Source organism: Aethalodelphis obliquidens, unplaced genomic scaffold, assembly GCF_003676395.1.
Source record: "Aethalodelphis obliquidens isolate GAN/ISIS:26980383/991018 unplaced genomic scaffold, ASM367639v1 scaffold5, whole genome shotgun sequence".
Lineage (NCBI taxonomy): Eukaryota > Metazoa > Chordata > Mammalia > Artiodactyla > Delphinidae > Aethalodelphis > Aethalodelphis obliquidens.
This window is the reverse complement of record NW_020837949.1, coordinates 176,184-198,520: the sequence shown is the minus strand read 5'-3', so window position 1 is coordinate 198,520 and position 22,337 is coordinate 176,184. Positions and strand designations below refer to the sequence as shown.

General features: G+C 55.8%; 1 protein-coding gene and 1 long non-coding RNA gene across 12 annotated transcripts in view; one reads left to right on the top strand and one right to left on the bottom strand.

Moving 5' to 3' along the window:
• Window positions 1-266: 266 nt before the first annotated feature.
• LOC113617868 (uncharacterized) lies at window positions 267-20,802 on the top strand. 7 transcript variants are annotated; one of them, XR_003431790.1, is made up of 6 exons: window positions 267-9,755; window positions 11,096-13,307; window positions 13,552-13,704; window positions 13,840-14,900; window positions 17,156-17,282; window positions 17,575-17,692. It is a non-coding gene; the product is annotated as an uncharacterized LOC113617868 (long non-coding RNA). The 7 variants fall into 7 exon arrangements; XR_003431794.1 differs by lacking the exons at window positions 17,156-17,282; window positions 17,575-17,692 and adding an exon at window positions 20,129-20,802; XR_003431792.1 differs by lacking the exon at window positions 17,156-17,282 and having other exon boundaries at window positions 17,575-17,687.
• The window catches only part of VIPR2 (vasoactive intestinal peptide receptor 2), a 68,621-nt gene continuing 59,944 nt past the window's right edge, over window positions 13,661-22,337 (bottom strand). For 3 of the 5 annotated variants that reach the window (XM_027101343.1, XM_027101340.1, XM_027101344.1), the window contains 7 exons: window positions 20,851-21,001; window positions 20,142-20,202; window positions 19,119-19,188; window positions 18,496-18,587; window positions 15,382-15,511; window positions 15,258-15,299; window positions 13,661-13,989 (listed from right to left, as the gene is read on the bottom strand). In XM_027101343.1, coding sequence (XP_026957144.1) covers window positions 13,813-13,989; window positions 15,258-15,299; window positions 15,382-15,511; window positions 18,496-18,587; window positions 19,119-19,188; window positions 20,142-20,202; window positions 20,851-21,001 — 723 coding nt within the window. In that variant the 3' untranslated portion in view covers window positions 13,661-13,812. Of the gene's footprint in view, window positions 13,990-14,051; window positions 14,155-15,257; window positions 15,300-15,381; window positions 15,512-16,672; window positions 18,360-18,495; window positions 18,588-19,118; window positions 19,189-20,141; window positions 20,203-20,850; window positions 21,002-22,337 lie in introns of those variants that run through there. The other 2 variants (XM_027101341.1, XM_027101345.1) reach the window with 2 other exon arrangements.

The window sequence follows — 22,337 nt, the reverse complement described above, 5'->3', positions numbered from 1 at the left end:
TCCTGTAGAATCTTTAACACGTTTATCGCAGTTATTTTAAAGCCCCCTTTTACTAGTTAGAACCTCTGAGTCATTGGTAAGTTTCCTATTGACTGAATTTTTTTTTTTTTTTTTTTTGGCGTATGCGGGCCTCTCACTGTCGTGGCTTCTCCCGTTGCGGAGCACAGGTTCCGGACGCGCAGGCTCAGCGGCCATGGCTCATGGGCCCAGCCGCTCCGCGGCATGTGGGATCTTTCCGGACCGGGGCACGAACCCGCGTCCCCTGCATGGGCAGGCGGACTCTCAACCACTGCGCCACCAGGGAAGCCCTTGACTGACTTTTAACTATAAGTCACATGTTCCTGTTTCTGCAGGAACTTTTGGGTTGTTTACTTGGCATTGTGAGGGACACCTCCTGGAGGCTGGCTTCTCTGAACTTCTTGGAAGAGTGCTGGGCTGTGCTCTGGAGGGTCTTGAACTTGTGGAGGCTGGCTTCACAGCCCGCTAGGACAGATCTATTTTAGTTTCCCCTTGGTTCGAGCACCGCTTGGTCATCTTTGCTGTGAGGCGTGTTTCTCCCAGGGTTTCAGTGGGGAGTGAGCGCCCAGCCTCTGAGCTTGGTGAGACTCGGATCCACACCCCGTGGCCCCAGCGGAGGTGCCGTCCACTCAGCTCTCCAGGTCTCTAGGGCCCCTTCTCCCCCGCCCCGCGGGGTCCTCCCTGTTATGCAGGTCAGGGCTCAGCAAGGGTCTGAGAGAACTAAACTCAGACTTGGGGGCTCCTCACCCTTCTCTCCTCCAGAATCCCCTCGATTTCCATCGGCCTTGGAAGCCCTTTAGACAGGGTTCCCTTCATCCCGGCTCTTCCCCGCACGCCGGGGCCCCCTCTTTCGGCTGTTTGGAGCCCTGAGACCACAGCGGAAATGGCCCTGAGCTTGCCTCTTCCAGGCCGCCCAGCAGACGCGTGAGGCAGGGCGTTCTGGGCCCAGCCGTCCCCGCGGGGTTGCACGTGTCCGTGGCTGTAAGAAGAGCCTGGAGAGGGCAAGGGAGCCACCCCGCAGAGCCCACGACGCAGACCCATGGAATCTGAGCAAATAAAGCAACTGTTTACGCCAGCCGCTTTTGGGTGCTGTGCTTGGCAGCAGTAGGTAAGCGACATACACCTAGAGGGAACGTAGTTCAGTAGATCCTCAGACACGCATTTAAACGTCTTAACGTTTTCAGAGTCATGATGTGTTTTATCATTCATAGCAAGCGTGTCATAGTTTATCAGCAGTGATCAGTTGTTCTTTCTTACTTAGTACATAAACTGGTCATAGGTTTTCAAACAATGGCTTCTTAGAGTCAATGAGATACAGTGCATTTGGAAAAACTGGACTAAAGACAGAGAGCTTGTTGACTGCTGGACTTCAGGGCCTTAGTGTGGACAGCGAGTCTTCAGGAGGGAGTCCAGGACCCCCACAATGAAGCAATATGTCGCTGTGTGTACACAGGCATGTGTGATACTGTGTGTGAATAACCCACTGATACGAGATGAAGGAAAATCCCTTAAACCACCGGACCGTCCCTCCTCTTACCTTCCGATGTCTCAGAGGCAGTGTCTGGGGACTCAGTTCAGGAAGTTGGGATCTCCGTCATTTCTCGAGGCAGACCAATCAATTACACTGGTTTCTTCACTTCGATGGCCTGAGATGTCAGAGAACTTATTCTGAAAACGCAGTAGTGTGGGAAAAAAAGGCAGGGAATGAAATGGGATTTGAAAGAGGAAAGCAATGCGTTGTTTAGGGCCAAGACAACCGTGCGTAAATCTCAAAGAGAAAATGCTAATGTTGGTAATTTTGTTGTTAATATTTAAAGTACGCTCCTTCTACTAAGAATAATAGAAACTTCTGTATTAAGAACGGCACCGAACACTTGTATCAGCTCTGGCTCCTCCTGGCCCTGAGGTGAGCCTTCCCTGTCAGCTGGTGTAAATGTAAACTCTCTCCACAAGGCAAACGTCCACTCTCACTGTGGGAGAAACAGATTAGCTGATGGAAGAGAAATGCCAAATTAAAGGCATTTGTATCCCAGATTAGCAGCATATGTTAAAAAATGATGTCCCCAGTTAATTTTTCCGCGGCCTGGAAATGAGGTTTCTAATTTACACAGTAGTTTTTTTAAGCATTGGAGAGTTTTCTGATTATGGGAAGTAAAGTACGTTAGAATTTCAGAATATTAACATTGGAAGGGGAATCTCTTCTACAACAGCCCCATTTGACTGTCTTGGTGAGAAACCTACCATTTCATTATATAACCAGACTTCTTTACTAAGCTGATTGTTTTCTTTGTAATGGTAACTTATTTTTAAAGCGGTTTACTATCTGTTTTTCTGTTATAAAAATAATTCATGCTCATAAGTATAGAAGGTTTAGAACGGCAGAGAGAAGAGAAGAGGCCACAGGAGAGGCGGCCTGACAGTGCTGGGTTCGCAGCTGGGCATGGTGTGCGCTGTGTCCCGCACAGCCCCTCTGGGCTTCTCACAATGGCGCCCGTAGGACCATGTGCACTGATCTGTCTTCACACTTGACACCACAACTTAAACATTTCCCTCTTACTACACGCTTGCTCTGAACCTTCTCTTTAACAGCCCTACACACTTGTTCGTGCTGTGGGCTGAATGTCTGTGCCCCCAAATTCATATGTTGAAACCAAACCCTCAATGTGATGGGGTCAGGAGGTGGGCCTTGGGGAGGTGGTGAGGTCAGGAGGGTGGAGCCCCCATGATGGGCTTAGAGCTCCTAGAGGAAGAGACCCCAGAGAGACCCCTGTCCCTCACCCCCCACCCCCCGTGAGGTCGCATCTGTGAACCAGGAAGAGGCCCACTACACACTGAGTCTGCTGGGCCTTGGCCTTGGCCTTCCAGCCTCCAGAACTTGGGAAGCGCCTTTCTGTGGTCTGTCACCCACTGTCCTGAGCGGACTCACACAGGTGGGTCCCACGGTGGCTTGGAGGTCCCTAGGCGGGTGATGGTCTCCTTCAACCACGGGACATTGTTTTGTGCATCTAAGGGCGATGGTGGCTGTTTCCTTCCTGAGTTGTCAGCTACAGTTTCAGCACTGAAGCACTTTTATCTTTTCCTCTGTAGCTTCTCTGTGTTGAAGTCTGAGTGGCCATGAGGGGTAGCATGGAGTCAATGTGCACTGGGCCCCGCGATGTGCCGGTCCCTCCATTTGAACACTTGCTGCTCCCACAGAGGGAGGCAGGGTTTTCCCCATTGCCGTGACTCTGGGAGCCCAAGTCATGAGCCCCGAGCAGCATAGCCTCTGAGGGGGAGGCCGGGGCCCCAGTCTGGTCCGTGTGGCTTCAGAGCTGCTCTGATGGACATGCCCCCTCGGCCCACAGGGTGGCCCAGTCTCCGTCTGGGGGCAGCCCGGCCTCTCTGCTTCCCCCCAGCAAGGACCCTGGCTGCTGTCTCCAGCTCAGCGCCTCATTCCCCTCCGAGCTCCAGGCCGCCGGCCGTTCAGGCTGGGGCACGACCCAGAGCAGGCCCAGCCGGTCAGTGCTGCTCCTTTGGTCACTGGCTCCCTGGAGGCCTGCTCGGTCCTAGTCTTTGAGGGGAAAGAAAGTTTGTTTGTGAGTAAAACCATTTGTTCCTGGCTTTACGCATTATTACCACAGCAGTGATGTCTGTTGGGTCTGTGTGTGTGCAGTGCTAATGTCCTTTTATCCCCAACCTCCTGGAGCAGCTCAGAGGGCAGGGGGCAGACAGTGGCGGGTCCCTGGGCACGTCTGTGTCCCTGGGTCCCCATCAGAGTCACAGGGGCTGAGTCGGTGGCGGTGAAGGTGGATGGTGGGTTGAGAGGTTTAATGGAGATGGCTTTTCCTCTAAGTTCCTCTCCTCAAACCCTTGTTACCGCGTGCATTTCCGTCCCTGGCCCTTCGCTTATAAAATGCAAACGGGCCGCGTTACTTAGTGGGTCAGCCCCCAGCAGGGCCAGTTGCTGCCCTCGCTGAGCCTTCCGAGGGGCCTGAGGTGCGGGCCCTCCTGGGGGCCCTCGGCGCCTCCCGCACAGCCCCGGGCCGCCCCCAAGGAGCAGGAGGGATGTGCAGGTGGGCCTGGGGCCGGGGACCAGGATGTGGGCGCGGTGAGCACCTGCGTGTTTCCACACCATCGTTACGTCGCTGCAAGTTTAGAGAAGTTCCTTGCAAAATAAGCCACGTAAATATTGTGGAGGTCACGTTTTCCAATCCCAAACCTAGGATCTTTTTGCAAATACCGTGGATGATGTGGGCTCTTGACAGGTGCTGGTGGAGGGCACTTCGAGAAGGACCGCGGAGGGGCCGGGCCTGGGAAGCGGGTCAAGGGCCTGGAGGCTTGGGGTGCAGGCGCGGAGGGACTGGGGCGCCGGGGCTCCCGGGCTGGCCCAGGGCGGGGAGGGGTCGCCGGGCGGCGGGAGATGGGTGGGGCTCGCTGATTTCTGGGGCGAGTTCTCCCCGCTGAGCAGGTTTCAGGCCGCGGCATCCTGCCCCGACCGCTGGGGTGGGAGGAGAGGAGCGCGGCGGGTGACTCAGCCGTCAACACTGGAAACAGCGTTCACGCAGCACCGCTGTTAACCTAAGTGCGTTGCCCTTGATGATCTGGCTCCTTTGTCTGCAAGCTGGAGCCGCGTCCCAGTCTTTCGTGCACTTACTCTTGCAGGCGAGCGTCAGATTTGTTTTGTCCAGCCTGCAGGAGTGGCGCCCCTCTGGCCTTCTGTTTGGAATTACGCCGTTAGATTTATTAGGTTCTGGTTGATGTCTTTTAAAATATAGAGCCTGCCGAACTGGGAACGTTCCACCTCTTTTTAAATGATGCTCAGTTAAAGTGCATCTTTTTTACCAGCTTGTCCAGGGCCAGAGAGACCAAGGCAGATGGGGCGCCTGTAGATGAACTGAGACAACGCCCCAGAACCCCATGGACGCAGAAGCAGAGGCGGTGATCAAGCCCGGCCCCCAGGGCGAGTCCTCAGGGTTCTGTTCCCCCCGCTCCAGCCAGGCCGCCCCTACTCTGGCCCTTCAAAGCCTTCAGGTGCCTCATCTACTCACCACTGTGTGCAGACAGGCAGTGCCGGGTGTGCTGTGACTTTGACAGATTTATAAGGAACTGGCTTAAGAGTCCCCCCGGATCTTTATTCCCTGGAAAGATCTAATAGGGCCAGTGTCTAGGAATTCTGTGACTGAGTTAAGGTTTTCTACTTCCAAGCAGAGAGAAAGCTAGCAGGTCAACGTCTAGGGATCCTTTGGACGTTGCCCTTCACTGGAACTAGAAGGAGCAGGAGACCCTTGGCCCGTTTGTTTCTCTGTGTCCCAAAGTATCTGCCTCCTGGGTTTACAAGTCCTGATGACAAGGGCAGAGAGGGGTGACTTCTGACTTGGGCCAGATCCCTACACACTTCTGTAGGCGGCATGCGGCCTCGGCCACCGCCAGGGAGCAACAGGGAGCAAGTTAATAGGGGCCTGCTTTCTGCAGTGACGCCTCAGTTCGCAGGGTGCAGAGGTGACCAAGACATCACTTGTCCCAGGAGACTTAGAGTCCAGCGGAAAACGGGACTAGAGTGTTCATGACGGCGAGAGCCCCCGAAGCGGGTGAAGGCCCTGGAAGGTGCTGGTGGGCACAGCGTGAGCCGAGCTGCACTTCAGGAAGGTCACCCTGCGGCTGGTTTGGGGAAGAATATGGGGGGAGAAGGTTCACGGAGAGACCAGCTAAGAAGCTGCTGGTTAACACCCACAAAATGAGGCTGTAAACGAGGGGATGGGGTAGGGTAGGTGGTGGCTGGAGCCGACGAGACGCCCTGATGACCTGGCTGTGAGGACGGGGTGATTCCAGGGCTTCTGCGTCAAAGTGTAAGGGGACAAACCCATTTGGGAGGAAGACACTAATCTGTTCTTCTCATGAAGTAGAAGCTTAGGTCACTGATTTTCCTAATTTTCTTTTTTTTCTATCTGTATTTCAAGTTATAAAATTTCCGCCAAGGATTGCTTTAGTTCAGTCCTACAAATTTTGATACATTGTATTTTTGTTATCATTCAGTTCAAAATATTTTATAATTTCCCTTGTGATTTCTTCTCACATCTATTTAGACATGTGTTGTTTAACTTTTCATACTGGATATTTTCTAGTTAACTTTTATTATCAACTTCTAGCTTAATTTCGTACAGAGAACCTGCTCTGTATGGTTTTATTTCTGTGAAGTTTGTCTAGACTTTCATGTGGTCTATTTGGTGAGCATTCCATGTGCACTAGAAAAATACACACTCTGCAGTTGTTGGCTGACGTGTTCTATATATGTTCCACATGTGTATGTTCTGTATATATGTTCTACATATGTAGATATGTTCTATGTGTGTTCTTTACATGTGTTCTCTATGTGTTTTGTGTGTTATATATGTTCTCTCTATGTATATGTTCTATATATGTTGATTAGGCCAAGTTGGGTGATATTTTTGGTTAATGTTTTGTTCACACTTTCTGTATCAATGACTTTTTGGCAGGCTTGTTCTATCAGGCACAGAGAAGTGTGTTTAAATCTCCAGTTATGGTGATAGATGCGTCTATTTCTTCTGTTAGTTCTGTCCATTGCCTCATGTGTCTGAAGCTCTGTCCCCAGGTGCTGGCACACTTAGGACTATTACGTCTTCCTGATGAATCGACCCTTCATCACCGTGAAGGGGAAGAAGATGTGGGTGTACAGGGGATGATGTCGGATGTGCAAGTGGAAATTTGAGTTTGGATCTCAGGAAGAGACACCGAGCCATAAGGGAAGACACACCCGTCTCTGCTTTATAAGTGACCCCACCTGTGCGAGATGAGCTGGCCGTTTCCTTTCCCCAGTTTGTTTGATCGAAACATGGCTGTTGTAAACTTTATCCCTAAATACCCTTGCTAGGTGAGTAACTGGACCATGCAATTTGTGTCGCACTATTAATGGTTTGCTTGATCGAGTTAATTACTGCAGGGGTGCACGGTGGTGGGAACTGCAGCTGACCATCCCTGAGGGCTACCTCTGATGGCCTCTCAGATTATGCAGCTGTTTCCTTCCCAGGATTCTGGCCTCTTTGAAGAGCACCCAGCGGTGAGGCTTCCCACCTGTGCCTTCCATCTCAGTCTCCTCGCTGTGGTCCAGTCGCAACATCTAATCACTCTGGAATGACTGAATGTTTCTGTTGTTTCTCTTTGACATTGATATCATAAATAACATCGTGATGACTATTCTTGCACATAAATCGTGTGCACAACTGAATACTTAAATTGGAAAAATTCCTAGAAATGGAATTACTGGGCCAAATGAAATGAACATTTTAAAGTTAGAATATCTTTAAGGTTTATAGAGTAAATATGGAATAATAACATGCTATATGATATGAGTTGTACTGTATTATGATAATACTATGGTATAATAAAGCCACTAAATATAAAGTTTGTAATGTCACACCACATAATACAGCTGTAGCCTCTGAACAGTGCCATTTTTATAGGCAATTACGGCATCCAGCTTTTTATTTTACTTATGGGGAGTGTAACCTTTTCCTCATCCTTTCTGTCTTTTATAATTTTGACCATTGATTATCTGTTTCTGTTAGTCGGTTTTCTAAGTGTTGATACTTTTCTTACTTAGAAGCTCCTTGTGGGGAGATGGAGTTTCTGCCACAAGAAGAAGTCGGGACTGGCTGACACTTATTTAGCTCTTACTGGCATCAGGCTGGTTCTAGGGCATCTGCAGTGGACACAGTCTGTCCCCACAGAGGTCATGAGGCTGGGAGTGGGCTCGGGGCCCAGCCTGCCAGTCCCCCACACCCAGGCTGCAGCTCGGAGGGAGCCTCATCAGCACACAAGCACAGCGGTCCTCGTCCCGTGTGGGAGGAGCCGGAGCGCGCCCCTCACGTGCCTGTCAGGAAGTGCTCCCTACGTTGGCCCCTTGCTGGTCAGCTGGAGGGAGGTGGGCCTGGGGGAGGTCCCCGGATGACGGAGGGAGTGGGCTTGGGCACCCGTCCTATCCCGGCTCCTCTGAGAGCCAAGGGGCAGAACGGGGCTGCCGGGGGGCAAATGCCGTCCCCGCCATGATGGCCTGGACCCCTGCACCATCCGGAGGGGGCGTAGAGGGGGCCGAGGCTTGGGTGAGTCCCAGCCCATCGGGAACTTTGCTCAGATGACGTCACAGTCAGACGCCACTGGGACACCTTTCACTCTTCTGGTATATTTTGCAAACAAGCGTCCTTTCAACTTGCTCTTAAACATTATTTAGAAAACATTCTCGGAGATGCTTCCCCAGCCCCGGGTGGGCAGACGGAGACATGAGGTCACCTGCCCTCCCGCTCCTGGGGGGCGCCTGCCGCAGGGTCACCCTGCGCTTCCGAGGGATAAAGGTGCCCCCTGACCCGGGACTGAGCAGGTGCCGTGGGGAACGTCCTCCTTTCCTGGTCACCCTCTTGACGGCCCACCACGGTGCCTTCAGGATCAGTGGGGGGGCACGTGACACCTCCCAGCAGCCCTCTCGCTGACCCAGGTTCAGTTACCAGGCAGCCTCGAGTGTCGCCGGCAGGACAGGCCGGGCTTAGTCTAGCCCTCGCTGGTCTGGTGGGCAAGCTGCCCACTGGTCTCCACGGGGGCCTCATCAGTGTGGGGACAGGGCCGGGGGGCGTGAGCAGGGATGGGAGGGCCCTGGAAGCAGGCGGGGCAGGTGGAGGCGCTGGGGCATTTAGGGGAACCTGCCCCGCGTCCTCTCCTCCCCCGCTCCTGTTCTGCAGGGAAGATGGCTGAAGCCCAGGTTATTCAAGAAATTTGCCCGAAGCCACAGAGGAGGGTGACATCCTGCGTCCTGAGCCCTGGCATTTCTGGAGCAGCTGGGACATTGTAGAGGCAGGTTGGCAGAGGCCACTCACGTCATCTGATTTCAGGTCTGCCCGAAGGTGACCCCGCACAGACTCTGAAGAAGCTCAAGGCCCCCTCACTTGTCTTTCTCATTCCCTGCTGAGTTTTCACCCTGGGCGGGGCCTGGGGACCAGAGCAAGGGGCTGGGCACACAGGGGGGCTGGTGCTTTATGGATATCCCACCTGACACAGAGCCTAGGCAGCTTGCAGTGACCGGCATGCCGCGGCCCGCGGGCTGCTGAGGGCGGGGCTGCCCTGGGCCAGCTCGGCCCGTTTACACCGTGGCCTCAGCCAAAGGCGCTCCCTCCTGGGCTGTGGCCTCCCTCTGCCGTTGCAAGGCTGTCGTCAGGCCGGCGAGGCTGGGAGCCAAGGTCCGGGGGCGGCATGGGGCCACGTGGGGTGGGGGTCGGTGGCATCACCGACAGTCTGCTTTGACCCCTGCTCCAAGCGCTGCAAGGGCACGGGCCAGCAGGTGAATGCCAGGAGAGGTGGCCCCAGGATGCGCTTTCCAACTGCCCGGCTGGTGGTCACAGAGTGGACACCCAGTCATGGTTCTTGAGCACGAGCCTGGCTCCGGCCTCACAGATTTTCTCAGCAGTGGCCAGTTGGGCACAGGGTGTGGGGCTGCTGAGCCCTCACAGCCTTGCGTTCGGGCCACAGCTGTCCCCACCCGCCACCTCTCCTGTGGGCTTGAAGCCCCTCACTGCCTCTGCCCTGCACTCTGACCCTTCTTTCCCCTCCTGAGCTCTCGGCGTTGTTGTCCGCAAAGCCCTGCATGGTCTCACGGCCAGATGGACAGCCAGATGGACAAATGGAGGGATGGAGAAGGAGACACAATGCAGACCTGCTGCGGTCGAGGACCGTGAGCCACAGCGAAGTCCACGAAGGTAATTTAAGTAACTTGGGTCCCTCTCTACTTTCTTTTTTTTTTTTTTTGCCGTATGTGGGCCTCTCACTGTTGTGGCCTCTCCCGTTGTGGAGCACAGGCTCCGGACATGCAGGTTCAGCGGCCATGGCTCATGGGCCCAGTCGCTCCGCGGCATGTGGGATCTTCCCGGACCGGGGCACGAACCCGCATCCCCTGCATCGGCAGGTGGACTCTCAGCCACTGCGCCACCAGGGAAGCCCCCTCTCTACCTTCTGTACCAGTGGGCGCCTGGTGCCTTCGGTAACTCCCGAGCTCCCTTTCCCTGCACCCCTGTTCTGCGCACGGACGTGCTATCTGCAGCGCTGCTCTGTTAAGTTGCCCATCGCCCCCCCAAGAGTAAACGCTCTCCGCCCCCCTCCTCTTCCTTCAGCTTCTCCATCCCCCAGCCTTAAGCCTGTCTGACAAGGAGGGACTCTCTTCGGTTGTGGGTGGGGAGGGAAGACAGCCAAAACCCTTTCCAAAGGCCCCGGGGAGGCGGCCGGGGCTGCTTCCAGAAACGCCTAGTCCAGCATTCATGAGTGTGTTTCATGCGCGCACAGAGACTGGGACTAAACTTACAGAGCTGGGGCTCCTACAGAGCCCAGAACAGATGGTACGTGGGTTTTCACAGCAGGCTGAGAGGTCTGGGAGAACACATGTGCCCATGCATGTGAAAGTCTGCAGTGATGAGTCACCTTATGACGGGTTTTAGTATATTGTGTGCCTTTAAATCTGAATGAATTGTAATTACTTTTGTGATGACTTGAAAATCACCAATTTTGCATATTCTAGATTCATGATTATAATGATTAAAACCAGGAGAGCTTGTGTTTTTCAGGTGTATTGAGTTCACTTGCTGCTGCTTATACTTTGCTATCTATAGCATTCAGCATATAAGGATTTGTAAAGCCCTAAATCTCCAAAAGAGAAATTGGTGCTACTTGGCCTCATTATTTTGTAATTATATTCCAATAGTTTATTTCCCCCTGTTGGTCCTTCAGTGTCAGGGGTTGAATATAATGAATATAAGTAGCTTTAACCAAGATCCCAGTGACAGCTCTGGGGTCATTGTTGGCGCTGAGGCCTGCTATCCAGGGCTCAGTCCGGGACGCCCCTGGGCAGGGGGAGGTGGGACTGCTGTCACGAGTGGGGGCCCCCACCGCCTGTGCCTGCTCCACTTTCCTCATTAAACCTTTAGAGAAGATAATGGAAGTGACAGGCCCTTTTCTCTCCATCTTGCAAAGAACACTCTTCAGTATAAACGATGCCCTAAATCCTTTGTGACGTCCCCAAGCTAAGCAGGTCCCCAACCTCTTACAGGGCCCGGTGGTCGGCGATGCAAACAGGTGACGATGACACGCCGCCCACGACCTCTGCGGAGTCCTGTCCCCATTTCCACGAATAAGGAAGTTAATCTGTAAACTTTCAGCAGGACCTGCATCCAGGTGGGGCAGCTGACTGGAGAAGCAGGGGCCTGGCTACCTGACGTCTACGTCCGTGGGTCAGGCTGAGGCTCAGAATTAAAGAGAAAGCTCTCTGTAAAGAAGAGACGCTCGCTGTCTCCAAGACTAAAGACAGCAGATTGGGGCGAAGAGAGATGGGAACCCCAGTGATGCTGGTGTCTACCGCAGCTTGGTGAGAGCGGCGCTGAGGCCACCTCTTCCAGGGCCGTACCCGCCCAGAGCCAAAAGCGCAGGCCCGGAACCCATTCCCACTTCCGGGACGTTGTTCTGTGGCGATGCTCCAGCACATGCAGAAGCGCTCAAACATTCATCAACGGGGGTGTGGGATAAACCAAGCGCGTCCGTGCCGTGGCACATCACGCAGCTGCTACAAGGAAAGCACATCTGTGTGCAGACAGGCAAGACCCACACGGCCCGTCTTAACTAAAAAAGCAGAAACTTCTACACAATATGACCTACTTTCCACGAAGAAAAAGAAGAAAGCGCGGGAGGGAGGGAGGGAGAGGTTTGCGTAGACGTAGAGGAAACTATTGGGAACAAGACGATTCACTCTGGATGTTTACTTCTCAAGCAGTAAGAGCCAGATGGAGGGCGAAATTCAGAGCTTTTTCACCTTCTGGGTAATATCTGCCTATAATATCTGAGGTTTGGTAACTCCTCTGTATAATTTCTCTAACCTGAAAACCTGATAAAAAGCACCATTGAAAAAACGCCATTCTTGCTAAGAAAGGAAGGTGCTTGTTGCCCGTCCCGACATCACCTATTCACTTCCCTTCCTTGCGAATGCAACGCATTCCTACCTTAAGCAAATTCTCATGAAGCTCTTTCCACCAGTGGACAGCTGACAATGTACCTGGCACCTGGGGCTCTCAGAAACTCACAGGAGGCTGGTCCGTCTGCTCATTTCTAAGTCAGCTTTTGGAGAACTTGACCTTTAGCAGTGTGCGGTATTCCTCTTGGAATGAAGCAGTTTGGTTGAACATGGAGCTTACTAGAAATAGATTTTATCTGTCTGTAGCACAAATGCAGTCAGGGGTTAGCTCCCAGAAGGCACACACACATACGTGCACATATGCAGGCACGCATGTGCTCAGCCCTGGCCCTAGTTAGCAGGTTCTCAGGTTCTGTGGAGCTGTGGGGTGGGTGTGTTGGGAGCCGCAGGTGCCCCCCCGACCCTTGCAGGGCTGCCGGGCGCCCCGCGCATCACCCCCACCGCTGACCGGATGCTGCAAGGAGCACGTCCAGGCAGGCGGCGTAAGTGCCCTGGGGAAGGTGGCTGCGTGCAAAAGCCGCGAGCTGCCACGTGCCCCGCTTCCCACCGCGCGCCGTCCAGGCTCCGCTTTAGACACGGGAAGATCTCCTCCGAATGGCCTCAGTTTGAGATCCTGGGGCCTCGGCATTTGCTGGCCAGGGTCACCCAGCGAACAGACACGAAATGGGTTTTACTCAAGCGTCACACTTGGCGGCTTGAGGACATTCCACACGCGTTTACAACATTTTATTTGGTCACCCCCTCCTCTGCTAACAGTGAGTGATATTCACTCTCCCCTCTGCTGTCAGTCAGGCCAGGCCTCCCCGTTCCAGGCCCGCGGCCTTGGCTCCCGGCAGCTGACGGACGTCCAGGTGCACATCTGACTCCCACGCTCCACCAACGGCCCCGGGCACCCTGGGAGCTGGCTCTTCAGTTGGTCGTGCAGATCTGGTCGCAGCAAATCGTCTGAGCTGGGGAGCCGGGTTGCCGGGGGCTCCGGGTGGACGCTGCCACTCTTTGACCAGGCTCCTCTCACAGGGGGCTTGGGTGCACACCCCAGAGGGACGCTGCAGGGCGACGGCCTCGCGGCGCCCCCCACCCCCGCCCCCGGACGTCCAGCCACCACCCCCGCCCAGCCTGGCCCTGCCTGCCAGGCCCCGCCCCCTGGAGCCAGTCATCCCGATGGCTGGCACTTGCGCTCAGGTCTGTGATGCCTCAGAACGAAGACTCTGTGGCCTCATTGTTAAAGGGGACCAGTATCATAAAGGGGTTGGAGAACCGAGTGCAGCGGCACAGAAAGAAGAGCCTGGATGGCGGTGTGAGCATGACTGTGCCAGGCTGGGCCCACCTGGGCTTGCGGGAGGGTTCCACGGAAGCCCTCAGCGGGCGCCTGTGTGTCCTGCACACAAGGGGCTGCCCTGTGGGACCTGGGGGCTGAGGCCGGCGATGTAGGTCATGCAGAGGAAGGGTGACCACGTCACTCAGGGCCAGCATCCCAGCCCAGGCCTGTGCCCCCTGAGAACAGGCACTGAGATCAGAAAATCCCCCTTTTTCTTCCACAGTCGCTGGACCCAAGTCCTGGGCTACTGCCACCTTGATCTTTCCTGGTCTCTTTGAAAATGGGTCTGTCTGCACGGCCAAACAACATAAAGCACAAAACTACCGAAATGCTGGAGTGTAACAATCGTTAGGTTTAAACCCCGGGCGGTTACAAGGTAAGCCGGTTCCACGGCGGGGATACGCCAAGCCCGCTCCAGTGGGTCCGAGCCGATTCACCCCAGGCACCCCTGGCTGGGGGCTCGGGCTGCGGTGTGGAGGCACCTCTAGATGACCGAGGTCTCTGTCTGCAGGAAGGACAGGGCGCGGGAGCCGCGGGGGACCTGCAGGGTGCCCTCCGAGCCGTTCCTCGAGCCGGACAAGCTGTGCAGCCTGCAGTCCCGGCCGGAGGGCCGGCTGGGGCACAGAGTCGGCCGCCACATCCTCCCCAGCTCTCTCTGCACCTGGGGCGGGGGCGAGAGCAGGCGGGGCTCAGGCGGTGGGCAAGCTGGAACCGAGACCCCAGCTTCCCCCTAGGGCGAATGCCCGTGGATGAACGCTTCCCCTTCGGCCCTTTTCTGGGTGTGGAGGGTGTGATATCCATGGACGCGGGGCGGGGACAGACGGGCCTGGGAATGAAGAAGCGGAGAAGGATGCGGGACCAGACGAGGGACCAAGAGAAAGGAGGTCAGACTACGGAGCCCAAGGCTTCAATCCAGAGGCAGCGGCCGCTACACCCAGAGCCCGAGAGGGCTAATTCGCCTTTTCAGAAAAGACCTCCTGTGGAAGCCGGGGCCCCAGCGCTTTGCCCTACAGTCCTGGTTCTGCTCCCTGGCTCCCGGGGGCGGGGGTGTCAGGGGGGTCCGGAAAGAACGAGGGGAGGGAGGTGCAGGAGTCGCTCAGACGACACGGGACAGGGAGGCACGGAGCACGCAGCAGACGCCGGCTCGGCCGGGGGAGCGGAGAGGTCTGGACACAGCCGGGGTGGGGCCCGGACGGGGGACCTGGGACGCCCCGGCGCAGGGGGCGGGGCCGGCTGGGAGCCAGGCGTCCCCTGCCCGCCTCCCCGCCGCCCGCGGTCCAGAGCCGGGGTTCTGGGCGCGGAGGGGTCTCCAGGCTGACCCTCCCCTATCTGAGGACTCTGCGCGGAGGTGCTGCTTAGGGATGGGAAACGTTTACAGAGCAGAGCCGGTGCTTTTCCTCGGTCTGGAGTTTCCTGCTACTGCCGCCGCCGATGCTCGCTGGCGCTCCCGCTTGGCAGCCCCGAAAGAAGCGAGGAAAGCGATGGAGGGAGGGGACCCTGAGGACCGCGCGGGGTGACAAGGAAGACGCGCGAGGCGCCGAGCGAGCCGCTGGAGACGCAGCCGCCGCCCAGGTGAGGCGAGGTTATATGCGGGGCGCGGCAGAAGCAAAGCGGCGGGCGGGCGGGGCGCGGCCGCCGGGGGTGTGGGCTGGCTGGGGGGGCGGGGCTGTCCGGGGGGCGCGGCCGCCTGGGGGCGGGGCTGTCCGGGGGCGGGGCTGTCCGGGCGCTCGCCTGCGGACAGGCTCTGGGACGCTGCGGGTCGGCGGGGGCGGTCGAGGTGTGCGGGAAGACGGAGCCGAGCGCCGCGGGCGCCGGGCAACGGCACTGACCCCACAGCAGGGCGGGCCCTCCGCAGGGGTTTCAGGGGCGTTTCAGGGACTCCCTCACAAGCCGAGAACCTGTGCTTCCCGAGGAGGTCAAAGGACTTACTTCACTGTTCAGAAAGCAGTAGAGGACCGCCACCACCAGGCCCTGCAAGCAAGCGAGAAGGGCGGTGGGTCAGAGCTCACTCACACCCTCCCCTCCCCGGGATGCCCAGCCCCTTGCCACGCACCTGGAAGGATCCGATGCACAGTTCGAAGAGTATCTGGTACTTGGAGGAGATGCCGATGGGAAACACGGCGAACAGCATGTAGTGGACTCCGAAGAGAGGGATGAGCAGCAGGGTGGACTTGGTGAGCCTCCTGCACCACAGGGGGGCCCGAGCTCCCGAGGTGACCCGACGGCCGCCTGCTGGCCGGCCCAGGGGCCCCCTAGCTTTGACACCACCCCACCCCGTATGGACTGAGTGTGCAAACGCGATGATGGCCACCACTTGGCCTCGTAAAGCAGCAAAGCTCTTCCAAGAAATCCTGACGAGTTTGCCAAGGATGACATTGCTCTGAGCGGGTCTGACGGCCCCGTGTGCCACTGGCTTTAATAGCCGAGACCACCCCCAGCCTTTGGAGGATGGGGGCAAGTTTTACTTTCAGATCAAAAGCAGGGGTGGCCCCCTGCGCACAAGCGGGACAGAAAGTGTTCCCGCAGACGGCTGTTGACGGGTCCTGGCAGGCGGCCCTGCCCTGGATCGCACAGAGTCCGAGGAATCAGGGAACCGGGACCGGATCTAATTTCTCTGCCTGTCAAAGAGCTCTTACCCTCCCTAATCAAAGAGCAGATTTTCTTCTCACTGCATTTGTGTTGAAAATAAAATACCTGACCTCAATCCTCCCCCACCCCCCGCCTTCGAAGCCCCTCCCGCTCCCCGAGCAGGTACAGGACACATTAAGTCAGGGCTTCTCAGCCCTACCTGCACCAGAACCACCTGGAGGTCGTGTTAAAACGCAGACCTGAGAATTCTTCTACCAGGTGCCCAGAGATGCCGAGGCTGCTGTCGGGACCCCACTTTGAGGACCACTTCTATAAGCCACTTCTGACTCTCACGGCTGCACATGAGAATCATCTGGGGGCTTTTCAACCTCTTCAAGTCCAGGCTGCCCCTCATCCAGTTAAATCAGGTCTCTGCAGGTGGCCCAGCACCTTCCCAGGTGACTCAACCTGGCCACATTTGGTGTAGCAAGCCCAGCACGTTCTAAGGATCAGGAGCTTTGGGACCACCGCGGGGCTGGTCAGGAATGCAGGGGCCTGGGCCCCCAGGTGGTACGTGTGCATGTCCAGGCCCCTGGGTGACCCCAGAACCAGCAGCCGCTCCAACAACCCGCCTCATCCTGGCAACTCTGAGCGGTGGGAACTGAGGCGGGAGGCACCTCCGTGCTCCTCCCGCGTCTCCTCTGCTTGGTGGACCCCAGCCCACACTCGGAAAAAAGTCACCCTTTGCTTTACATATTTTTGAGGCACTGTGGCACTTACAACAAGATTTCCTCTGTACTGGGCAATCTGCACAAACTCTGAATCCCAGCCGCTCTGCACCAGATGTGAGCATGCCCTGGGCCTTGGTGGGCAGGGAAGGCCTCACTGCCCACCCAGCTGCCACCACGTGCAGCTTTGAACCTTTGACTTTGCAACACCCACGGTGCACTTGCTGCCTTCACTACCTCGGGTCTCTGCCAGCCCAGTGAGTGAAGGCTGGGATTCTGCAGGGAGCTGCCCTTTAGTTAAATGTTGGAGAGAACCTGCCTGGATTCTCACTATTGATCCATCTGGAATTTGCTGTTGTGCTAGTTTCTAGAAAAGGGATTTAGAAGCTGGACCCCTGGGGCCCTGTGCCTGGAGATCTGCCACTACTGTTACGAGACAGATACACAGAAAAGATGTGCTCTGCCTTTTTGTTATCCTGGAAAAAGAACAGATTCTATCATCCCCACTTTATTTTGTTTCCAAAATAAAAGCATCCATCTCTAAGATCCGCTTAGGAACGCTCCCAAAGAGCCCAGAGGAAAGGTCAGCGTGGCCCTGAATAAGACGTGCAGAAACTGGAAGTTCGGTTTGAAGGGCAGCCTGAGCTGCAGGCATGGGGTGAGTCCAGGAACCAGCCCGGCTTCTCACCTGAGCAGTAAAAATGCTACTTGGGAGGTCTGGCTGAAACCACTTTATCCTTTGTGGTCTGACGTGGAATCCTATCTCTAGGCCTGACCTCTGATGTGGGCTGGGCAGAGACTGTCACACCTCAGGGCACAGTTATATGTATATGTTTACCAAACTCTATCGCAACACTTTGCTGGTGCCAGCCACTAAATGTCTTTTGAATATTAACTCTATCAGTCCTTATAACCTTGTGACAAGTATTATTATTATTTCCACTTCACAGGTGAGGAAACCGAGGCAGAGCAGTGCAGTTACCTCCCCCAGGCCTCCAGCTGGTACATAACCCAGCACTGGGCTGCTGACCACAGGGGATGCCACCTGTCTCCCCAGGTCCACCCTGCTGTCTAAAGGAGGGGAGGGAAGGAGACAGCTGAGGGGGGGCCCACCCTGCAGGGGCAGTCAGGTAACCCACCCAGGGTCACGCAGCTTCTGCAGCTGCAATTCCAACCCCAATCTGCCTGTATCCAAGGCTCCTATCAGCTGGACCAACCACTCCACACTAAACTGGCTTTATTTTATACTCGAGTTGTGGGCTTTATCTTTTCTTTATAAATTCTTGATAGAAATTTATATGAGCCTCAAGTTCCTTTACGGAGTTCTCAGACCCTTATTAATCAGCTGGATGATGGGGAGTGATTTACTTAACTTCTCTTCCCCACGAGGGAGATGATGACAGCCATGTTCGTGTTGTCATCCAGGCAACAAACTTCACTTGAGTTATTATTAAGTACAGGGCGCGACATGAGGTGTCCCCTGGACCCTGTGGTCTGATGGGGAAGAAAGAACTAAATATAAAATACAAACAACGTGTGGCCAAGGAGAGAAAAGTCAGATTACAGAACAGGAGAGCGGGCAGAACACTTCAATAAGCTGCTCTCTAGAGGACATCCACGCTGGAATGAAGGAGAGGAACACGGCTTGAAAAATTGCCATGGCAACGCTGGCCTTTGGACAAGACAGTCCATCTCCGGGGGTCCCTGTAAAGTGGCAAAGAGCACACTCCTGCGACTAAAGGAGAAAAGCTGGGGTCACTTGCAGGGTCCTCGCACCCCAGTTTTGCTGCTCTCCACACATATACTCAGAGTTTCCAGGCTGCCTGAGGTTGGTGAGGGTGGCTCAGAGCTGGAGCTAAACAAATACTCACTTGTACTGTGACTGGTCATTGCCGCCGACATCTGGGGATGTCAACTTCTGCAGTAAAATTCGTATAATACTAACAAAAAGGATGAAATTGACCTGCACGAAAAAGAGACGACACGTTTGTGTGTGAAGTCCCCCTGCAAGGGAGGTGGTGTGGCCGGGATGTGTGTGCCTCTGCTGTTTCAGAAGCACCAGGGCCCTGCCCCTAGTTCTGCTCTTCCCTGCCCCACCCCCTGAGTCAGAGCCAGACAGTGTCTCTCTGCTGCATCACATACGTTCCGACCCCAGGGCACGGCAGCTGAGTTGAGAAAATTAATTTTGAGACGTGAAATCCGCAGGTGGAAATCCAGTTCTGCTCTAAGGCTGCACACCTGGGGGACCTGACTCTGACCCCCACCCCACCCCGAGGTTCCCCTGGAGGACTGTCTCTTTCTCGCCCTCCGCTTCACTGAGAATTCGTCCTGAAGGTGGGCCAAGCCCACCATGCAAGAGCTCAGCCTCAGGGTACTTGTCTCAGAAGACCTAGTAGAACGGGCCCCTTATAGTTACTACCAGACAGTGGGCTCGCTCTCTGCCCAAGTGTGCAACCCGGCAGGCAACTCACGTTTCAATACAGAAATGACTTACTATAATAGAAATTAAAATTGGTGTTCGTATAACCCACCAGGGAACACTGTGGTCATTGGTATCCCAGCAACTGTTGAAAAGAGAGAAGGAAAATCACGTTACCACCAATTCCATCTACAAACCAAGCACAGGAGGATAAGCACGCTGCAGACTCACCCTTTCCCCGGGGGCTTGAACACTTTCCCCGGGGGCTTGCGAAACAAAGCACCCCGACCGTGAGCCCTCTCACTCACGCGGCTCCTTAGGGGGTCCCTCCTGACTGCCACGCGCTCTCTCCAGCAGGAAGCTGGGGTGGGCAGCTTGTAAAATGCCTCCAGCTCACTCCGTCACCCACACCCCTTCCCAGCAGGGGCAGAGACCCACCCTCGTCCTGGGTCCTAGCTGGTTGACAGCAGGATGTGGAGTCCTTGGAACCCAGCGTACGCTGCCTAGACCCACGGCCCTGGCTGCCCCTGCAGGTGCCTGTGGCGTGTGAGTGAGCCAGGCTGAGGCCAGGAGAACCGCCCCAAGTTCCAGGGACAGAAACACACCAAATCAACTGGGACTATGTGAGCTCCCAGCTTTGGGTGGTTTGTTACTGGTCGTGGACAACTGGTAGACCCTGGGTCCCGCATGAGGCACAGCGCCGCTGGTGGGAGCTCTTGGTGCTTGGGTCTGGGCCACGGTCTGGCTCACTGTGCACACGAGGCAGAAGTGCTCTGGGCCCTGGTCCAACCGCGCTACCTCGGAGAGCTGCGCCCCAGCTGGCCTCTCAACCCGGCCTCCTCGCTGGGCTGGCTGCTCCGTCTCTGCCTGGTTGACCCCAACCTCAGCTCCGCTGCCAGGCCCAGCTCAGCCCCACCTGTCCCTGGGCTCTTCTCCAAGCACTCCAACCCGTATTCCTCCCCGTGCAGTTCAACGTCCTCCCCATCCGTGTCCAAAGGCTGCCTTTGACCAGATACGAAGCTTCTCTCTGGTTTCCCAAGACCAGTGATGCCAGGACCTCAGTGCTGCTTGACCTCTCTTTACAGGCATGGCACTCACCCTGTGTCTTCTAGTGAAAGCCTGGCCGCAGTCCACGCACCTGTGCAGACGGTGGGGATGCCTGCAGAAAGACACCTGGTGACCACAACCCCATGCTGGTTACTTGCACCAGCCCAGCAGGGGCACACGTGGGAGCTTTCATTAGCCTGATGGTCAGGGACAAGGGCCTTCCGATGAAAAGATCAAGTGGAAGCTCTTCATAAATACATACAGGCTTATGCTCATGCCTTACTAAGCAGTGAAGATAACTGAGTATGTGTCTGAAGGCTTCACAGTCCTGAAACACATCTCTGTGTTTCTGGGTGTCAGTGTCAACGTGCTGGGGAGGCTGTGTTCAGACTTGGCAAAGACCTGCAGGGGAGTCCCTCGCTGTGAAGGTGGGGGTCCCGCAGCTGACGCACAGCCCTGCTGATGGGCACGTTAGTGGGACCTCGTGATGGATGGCCTCCCTGCTTCTCCTCCTCCCAGGCCCCTTCCTTCTGACTTGCCCACCATCAGGGTTTGCCCCAGGAATGAGAGTCAGAGCAGTTTTAAATCAGGTCCTGGCTCCCAGAAATACTAAGCTGTTGGCTCTAGAAAAGCTCTTCCTACAGGGGCGGCACAGCATTTTTCTGAGCTGAAAGCACCTGCATTTATAGGTCAGAGAGGACAGCAATCAGGAACCTGGGGGGTTTGGGGGTGGCAGTGGGCTGTCGGGGGGAGTCCTTACCCCATCCAATCAGGAGATAGGCCACAAAGCGCCGGCTGGGGGAGAAGATGGCCACCAGGAGGGTGTGGAGGTACAGCCCCTCCACCAGAAGCCAGTAGAAGTTGGCCATGATGCAATACTGGAAGAAGACCAGGCTCAGCTTGCAGCCCACCTGGATGCCACAGACAGAGTGAGAGAGCACACTGCGTTTGGATGAGGACTTTCGGGGCGGGCAGCCGGCTCCAGGTCCCAACGCGAGCCCGTGCTGCACGAGGCACGTGGCCACCCAACACAGAGGTGCCGCCTGGAGGTGTGTGCCTGTTCAGGTGAGGCCCTGGAACTCGCTGGAGGGTAGCATGGGGCCCAGGCAGATGCACAGTGTCCCTGAGGGTGACATGTAACTTTGAGAGTGACCATGTGGGGCCTGGCACGCTTGGCTGACCTCCCTCTCCTTCCTCCTGACCCCCCTCCTCCCTGCATCCTCCTCTCTTCCCTGCATCCCCCCTCCTCCCTGCATCCCCGTCTCCTCCCTGCATCCTCATCCACCCTGCATCCCCCTCTCCTCCTGCATCCTCCTCTCCTCCCTGCATCCCCCTCCTCCCTGCATCCCCGTCTCCTCCCTGCATCCTCATCCACCCTGCATCCCCCTCTCCTCCTGCATCCCCCTCCTCCCTGCATCCCCCTCTCCTCCCTGCATCCCCTCTCCTCGCTGCATCCTTACCCTCCACTCACTTCCACTTTTTCTCCTCTGTTCTTCCTCACTGTGCACTCTTAACAAGAGATGGAAAAATAAAGGAATAAACAAGAAACCCACCAAATACATTATTTCCCCAGGAGTTTTGAAAGGGAAAAATTATGTATTACATAAAGTAAATGCATTTTTAATCTCTCAGACCTTCATATAAGTAAACATATCAGGTATTTCCACGTCATGAGCAAACATGAAATTGAGGCTTTCAATCACTAAGCTTATATAAGTGAGCTGAAAACAAGAACAGTACTTTCACTTCTATCCTTCTTCTGTATCTTTGCAGCCGCCTCCCCTAATATGTGTACGTGGATGATGGGTGGATGTACTTCCATATATGTGGACACACTCATACACGTGTATGGGGTGGACAGAGTTGCAGGCAATGCACGGCAGCCTCTCAGCTGGCTCCCCGGGGTCATGAGGCGCTTGGACTCACAGCGGCTCCATCCTCTCCAGGACGCTCCAGCCCCTGACCTCGCACCAGGTCTCTCTTGCCTAAGTGGAGTGTGGTTCCGTCTCTTTCTAAGGTGGTTACGGTTTACTGATGCTGAGGGCGGGGAGGGGGTCTGCATGTGGAGGCGGCCCACTGGACATCGGGGCTGGGCCGCCGTAAGTGGAAAGACGCACGTGACAACACTGCTGTGGAGACAGGAGAAGCGACCCAAGACCTCGTTGGGACAGTGACAGAGGCGCGTGCTGGGTGTCGAGGAGGGAAGAGCTCCACACCCACGGGTGGAGGGAACCTGTGGTGAGCCCT